Source organism: Penaeus japonicus, unplaced genomic scaffold (genome assembly GCF_977035675.1).
Source record: "Penaeus japonicus unplaced genomic scaffold, GWHDUDI00000001_assembly GWHDUDI00000030, whole genome shotgun sequence".
Lineage (NCBI taxonomy): Eukaryota > Metazoa > Arthropoda > Malacostraca > Decapoda > Penaeidae > Penaeus > Penaeus japonicus.
Genome location: NW_028234432.1, coordinates 29,580,248 through 29,587,747, shown reverse-complemented (window position 1 = coordinate 29,587,747; position 7,500 = coordinate 29,580,248). Strand labels below are relative to the sequence as shown.

At 35.0% G+C, this 7,500-nt stretch overlaps 1 protein-coding gene across 1 annotated transcript; it reads right to left on the bottom strand.

Annotated features, from left to right (window-relative positions):
• Positions 1–1,445: 1,445 nt before the first annotated feature.
• LOC147468260 (uncharacterized) lies at positions 1,446–6,977 on the bottom strand. Its single transcript, XM_086555247.1, has 2 exons — positions 4,355–6,977; positions 1,446–3,644 (listed from the first exon to the last, which is right to left on the bottom strand). The coding sequence occupies exons 1-2, from the start codon at positions 6,707–6,709 to the stop codon at positions 2,151–2,153; spliced, it is 3,849 nt and encodes a 1,282-aa protein (XP_086411373.1). The 5' UTR covers positions 6,710–6,977; the 3' UTR covers positions 1,446–2,150.
• Between the last annotated feature and the right edge of the window lie 523 nt (positions 6,978–7,500).

Below are 7,500 nucleotides of genomic sequence, written 5' to 3'. Positions count from 1 at the left end.
TAATATATGTGTTTCTATAGTATAATGTACTCACGAACTAGGAATGGATTTTACTCAGGCCAAATGTTGGATGGTAGTTGGTCACCTTTGACCCTTGGCACTGGTGTTAACGTGGCATCTATGAGAGCGTTAAGCCATATTTGACTCATTTTCTGTTGGTTTGCTTGGATGGTATGATTTTATATTAGAAATATATTCAGACATCCTCAGATGGCTGAATATACTTGCAAATCACTATAATAGACGGCGTAACTCAATGTTTTCCTTCCTTTGTATTGTGGCACTTTTTGGCATCTCACTGCCTTTACTCTACTTCTAGCTTTCCTGTAGCATTCTTTCTCTTTTAATTTTCTACGACACTTGTGTAATTTCTTATTTCTATTTCGCTCGTATATGCACTCTAGACATTCACAGATATTTTCGCCGTATGATGTACCGCCATAGTTCACTGATATACATAATTTTGCACTTATATCGCTGAGGTTCAACACAAGACACCTCTCCTACTGTTACCATATATATATATATATATATATATATATATATATATATATATATATATATATATATATATATATATATATGCACACATACATATATGTTTGTGTGTGTGTGTATGTACATGTGTGTGTCTCTGTGTTTGTATGTGTGTGTTTATATCTATTCTCTCTGTGAAATGTCGCGTGTGCAACATTAAGGTAATTTGCGTGTAAAACAGAGCAATTACTCTATAATGGCGGGTCGTAGCGGTATGGGTCCCCTGGAAATTGCAGTGGTCGCAAGCCAAAGGACTGGCTTGCCGAACAGAAGACCCACAAGGACGAGCTTCCCGGGATTATAACGAGCCCAACCACAAGCTGGATGGAGAACGTAGAAGCTCCGGAGGGATGCGTTTCAATGAGAGACCATTGGTACAAGTGCGAAAGTGCAGTGAGGCTATTAGAGTATAATGGATAACCGTATAAATTAATTGATAAATGGAAAATGAAAACAAAAACAATAGGGTTATATACGTAATTACTTAGGGTATCCCTTCTGCATATAAACACATTCTCTCTCTCTCTCTCTTAACATATATATATATATATATATATATATATATATATATATATATATATATATATATATATACAGTATATATATATATATATATATATATATATATATATATATATACACACACACACACACACACACACACACACACACACTCATATATATATATATATATATATATTATTACGACCACTTCTCCTATACTTAGTATAATTGGCCTTGTCCGTGTTGAATCCATTTACTTTCTTTATTCTGAAAACTTATCACCTGATTCAACACTGAGAAGTGGTGTAATAACATTGCCACAATGTCCTTTTTATTGTGACAACAGTGATCCAATCTTATACAAGAGCATTAATTGTTCAACTTCGGATAATAAAACACTTATTTATATAAAATTCAAAACTATATTAAAATAAAATAGTCTTCTACATTTAACAAAACATAAGAAATGAACACAATATGAATCTTCAAATCACTGATACAAAACTAAATAGAATATCTTTCAATAGCACCTCCAAACATATTCACTTGTAATAATTCCAATCCCTGTATTAATGGATTTCCCAAATACTGTGAGACAAACATTAACTATTTTAGTTAACAACCTGAGTAGGCAAATCACAACATCACACAGCATGAAAATATCCAGTAATCCTTCTATCCTTGTCTCCCAAGTGTAAACAATGGCCTCGACCCCAATGTAGAAATACATTAACTATCTCCGTTAATATCACAATAATCCTACCACTGAGATCAAATACATCCATCAAACCTTGTAGCTGAACCCATCGAATCCACGATAAGCACCACAAGAAACACAACTTGGAAGAAATAACGCTACAATCGACCAAACAAAATAGTGAGAGACGACACTAACTATCACCGCCTGGGTTCCCCACATGTCTCTCTCGAATGTAAACAAAACGCTCCTAATTAGGACGCTTGCATTGCGCATCTCGCTCTTCACTTCAAACAAAATCAGTATACATTACATGAAGTAAATATAACAAAACAATCATAATTTCTATATTAGGAATCAGGGCGTAATACATCCCCCCCCTAAAAATAGTTTTCTGCTACAGTCCTTTGCTTTAAGGACCACTGCGAGATAAAGCATCTGCTATCACATTATCAATACCTTTAATGTGTTTAATTACTAGATTAAATGGCTGGAGCAGAAAACTCCATCTCATCAGCCTCTGATTCTTATTCTTAAACCTTTCAATAAAAATTAATGGGTTATGGTCTGTAAACACAGTAATAGGAAATGGTGAGGCACTTAAGTACACTTCAAAAAATTGCAAAGCCAAAATCAGAGACAATGCCTCCTTTTCTATGGTGGCATAATTTAGTTGATGCTTTTTAAACTTAGCACTATAATAACAGATAGGATGTAATATATCATCAAATTCTTGTAATAACACTGCACCTGCACCATAATCACTAGCATCAACATGTAAAATAAAAGAAACACTGTAGTCTGGATTCCTTAACACTGGAGGACACATTAACAATCCTTTGATTTTCTTGAAGGCATCTTCACATTCTTGTGTCCATGTAAATTTCTGGTTCTTCTTAAGTAAATTAGTTAATGGCACTGCTACAGTAGATAAGTTTGGACAAAATCTTCTGTAGTATCCCACCATACCAAGGAAACTCATCACTTTCTTCTTAGTGTTTGGTTGAGGAAAGTTCACTACTGCTTCCACCTTGGCAGTTATAGGAGCTACTTGTCCTTGTCCAACAACATAACCGAGAAATTCCACAGATGCATGTCCAATATCACACTTCTTAAGGTTAATGGTAAGCTTGGCTTCAGATAGTTTTTCAAACACTCTTCTTAAACGGCTTATATGTTCTTCCCATGTCTCTCCATAAACTAAGACATCATCAATGTACGCCTGGACTCCTTCTATATCAGCAGTTAGATAGTTCACCAATCGCTGGAAACTTGCAGGAGCATTCTTCATCCCAAACGGCATTACACGATACTGGAAAAAACCATCCGGTGTAACAAATGCAGAAATTTGTTTCGCACTCTCCGTCAATCCAATCTGATAGTAGCCTTTTAACAGATCAATCTTGGTAATGTAGTTTGCATTTCCTATTTGATCAATTATATCATCGATCCTTGGTAAAGGGTAAGCATCTGTCTTTGTTTCTTGGTTCACTTTTCTGTAATCCGTACACAATCTAAAAGAACCGTCTGGTTTTGTTACCAGTAGACATGGTGAAGACCAGCTACTTGCACTAGGTTCTATGATGTTATTATCTAGTAAATATCTTATTTCTTGCTTTAAATATTCCCTTTTAACATGGTTCATCCTGTACGGAGCCTGTTTGATAGGAGAAGCATTTCCTACATCCACATCATGTTGCACCAAGTTTGTTTGTTGGGGTACATCACTAAACAACTTCACATTCTGATGTATTAACACACAAATTTCTTCCCTTTGACCATCAGACAAATGACTCAGTTTGTCATTCAAGTTATTCAGAATATCACTGTTACACAATTTCATATCTATATTCATATTTCTAAATTCATCCTCATGATTATCACTTATCACATTAAGATTGACCACCTTTGATTCAGTAACAAAATATTCTTTCAACATGTTTACATGACACACTCTTTCAGATCTACGTCTGTCTGGGGTTTTAATCACATAATTTACATCATTGAGTTTCCTTACAATCTCATATGGACCAGAGAATTTTGCTTTCAGAGGTTGCCCTTGCATAGGCAAAAAGGCCAATACTTGATCACCAACTTTAAAATCATGCACTTTAGATTTAGCATCAAATCTGTGTTTCATTTTACACTGGGAGCTTTTCATATTTTCTCTAGCTAATTCCCATGCTTGAAATAGCTTTTCTCTAAAAGTTGACACATGATCTAGTACAGTTTGTTTTTCATCACTCTGAATCCACATTTCTTTCAGAACTTTTAAAGGACCTCTCACATCATGAGCAAATATGAGGTCGTGTGGACTAAATCCAAGAGATTCTTGCACAGCATCTCGTACAGCAAATAATAGGAAGGACACTCCTTCATCCCATTCTTTATTAGTGTCATTGCAAAATTTTCTAAGCATGTTCTTAAGGTCTGATGAAACCTTTCTAATGCTCCTTGACTTTCTGGGTGGTAGGTACTTGAATGAATTTGTTTAATTCCTAGATCACTCATTACTTTTTGAAAATATGTTGACATGAAATTACTACCCTGGTCTGATTGAATTATTTTAGGCAAGCCAAAAGTTGTGAAAAACTTTATCAGAGATTTAACTATTACCTTAGCTGAAATGTTTCTTAATGGTATGGCTTCTGGATATCTGGTAGCACAACACATAATTGTTAACAAATATTGATGTCCTGATTTGGTCTTGGGTAATGGTCCCACACAATCTACCAATACTCTACTGAAAGGTTCATCCAATACAGGAATAGGTATAAGGGGAGCTTTGGCAATACTTTGGTTTGGCTTCCCCACAATTTGACATGTATGACAAGACTTACAAAAATTAATCACATCCTTTTTTACATAAGGCCAATAAAAATTATTCAGAATCTTGGCATAAGTCTTCCTAATTCCTAAATGTCCAGACATAGGTGTATTATGAGCTAATTTCAATACCTCAGATCTGTATCTCTTTGGAAGGACAATTTGATGAACTGCCGTCCAAGAGTTATCTGCTGGAACTTTGGGCGGAGTCCACTTACGCATAAGGACACCATGTTTAATATAGTAGCCCTTGGAACATTCACTAATCTCTTTTTCACTCATAGCCACATTCATAAATTCTTTAATCTTAACATCATTACTTTGATCAATAATTAATTGTTCTCTATTACTCAAAATATTGGTATCTAGGTCTTGCACATCATGGGCATCACTCACACTAAACAAGGATGTTAACCCAAAATCATCCTCACACATTCTTAGTTCACTTGTGGATAGATCATTCTGATCTGCTACAATATCATCAGTAAACACCATCTGTGACCTTGAACGAGTCACAGCACAAGATGGAAAAATACCCGTAATTTCATCCTCTAACTCTTTAGTTTCATTTTCCTGAGTAGGTTCATCTACAACAATAGGGTCAGGTATAACTTTACCTCCAGCCAAATCATTTCCTAACAGCAAGTCAACCCCTGGAACCGGTAACTTAGAAGCAACTCCAACTACCACAGAACCAGTAACAATACCTGATTTCAAGTAAACAGTATGAAGAGGTACCTTAATGACACCACCTACCCCTTCTAGGATGACACTTGCAGAAGTCGAGGTCAAATCAGACAAATGTAGAGATCCCTCTAACAACAATGACTGAGCTGCTCCTGTGTCTCTCAAAATACGGATAGGCCGCATGGCATCACTCTCCTCAATACCAACAAATCCTTCTGAGAGGAAAGGTTCAAAGTCCAAATTCTCAACAACAGGATTCTTCTGCGGGGAAAGATTTACATTAGGCACATGAGAATACTGATCTTCCTCGGACCACATTTTCACTAATGCAGCAGACTTTGGTGAAACTTTGCTTATTTTTGGACAATTAGTCTTAATATGTCCTGGCTGTTTACAATAAAAGCATGTAATAGTTGTCCCAAATGAAGATTTACCAGGAGGATTGTTTTGGATTTTTGTAAAATTAGGTTTTCCTCCTTGTTGCCCACTTGCTGAGTTAACATAATTAACATTTGCTTTATTACTGTACTTGTTCACTTGAGGCAAAGATCTATAATTAGTCTTATGAGTAAGTACATATGTATCTGCCAAAGAAGTAGCTTTGTCTAATGAGTCAATATCTCTTTCTTCTAGGAAAATTCTCAGATTAGGATCCAGACACCTTTTAAATTCTTCTATTAACATAAGTTCCCTGAGTTTTGAAAAATCCTCATCAATATTCTTGGATCTACACCAAAAGTCAAAGTTCTTCTCCTTTAGACGACCAAATTCCTGATACGTCATAGAATCAGTCTTCCGAGCATTTCTGAAAGTCTGTCTATAATATTCTGGTACTCTTTCATAGGCTTTTAATACCTGAGACTTTAACACTTCATAATTACGGCTATCATCTATGGATAGATTTGAACTTACACTTTGTGCTTTACCAACAAATTTACTTCTGACTAATACAGCCCAATCATCTTCATCTATTTGAAGACTGACTGCAACTTTCTCAAATTCTCTAAAAAATGTTTCTATGTCCTCCTCATTAAAATTTGGGAGTATTTTAACATATTTGAATATGTCAATAGGCTTACTCTCAGCAACTTTCTTGCTTGATAACCCCAATTCTAGACGTTTCATCTCCAACTGTTTTTCTAATTCTAGTTCCATTTCTCTTAATCTAACTTGAATCTTTTCCTGTGACTCTATTTCCATCTGCTTAATCTTTAACTCTTTTTGGACTTGAAGGTCAACAGGAATTACATAACTATCTATTAACTTAAGAGCTTCTTCTGAAACAATACCTTCACTGACTAAATGTTCAATAACTTTACGTTTAATGAGATCTTTCTTCATACTAATGTCTACTTCACAATTATAATGTTTACCAATTTCTAGCCAATCACTTTTCTTTACAGATCCTGCCAGCAACTCAATGCTAGGCTTACCCACAAATTTCTCTGTAAACGACATTTTGAGATCTCCTTTACAATCACGAAGCTGAACAATGTTATTATATTAATGCTGGATCACAAAAACATTGGAATGATTCCTTACATTACCAAAATATCTCATGACATGTTCATAACAATATAATCCTGGCAAGGTCGCCATTTATTACGACCACTTCTCCTATACTTAGTATAATGGGCCTTGTCCGTGTTGAATCCATTTACTTTCTTTATTCTGAAAACTTATCACCTGATTCAACACTGGGAAGTGGTGTAATAACATTGCCACAATGTCCTTTTTATTGTGACAACAGTGATCCAATCTTATAAGATTGGATCACTGTTGTCACAATAAAAAGGACATTAAAAAGAGCATTAATTGTTCAACTTCGGATAATAAAACACTTATTTATATAAAATTCAAAACTATATTAAAATAAAATAGTCTTCTACATTTAACAAAACATAAGAAATGAACACAATATGAATCTTCAAATCACTGATACAAAACTAAATAGAATATCTTTCAATAGCACCTCCAAACATATTCACTTGTAATAATTCCAATCCCTGTATTAATGGATTTCCCAAATACTGTGAGACAAACATTAACTATTTTAGTTAACAACCTGAGTAGGCAAATCACAACATCACACAGCATGAAAATATCCAGTAATCCTTCTATCCTTGTCTCCCAAGTGTAAACAATGGCCTCGACCCCAATGTAGAAATACATTAACTATCTCCGTTAATATCACAATAATCCTACCACTGAGATCAAATACATCCATCAAACCTTGTAGCTGAACCCAT

Bases quoted from the DNA above. Each gene is read 5' to 3' on its own strand.
- LOC147468260 (XM_086555247.1), bottom strand. From the start codon at position 6,709: ATGTCGTTTACAGAGAAATTTGTGGGTAAGCCTAGCATTGAGTTGCTG. The intron at 3,645-4,354 runs GTAATAGTTAAA...ACTGAATCAAAG, and splicing joins TAAGAAACATTTCAGCTAAG to GTGGTCAATCTTAATGTGAT.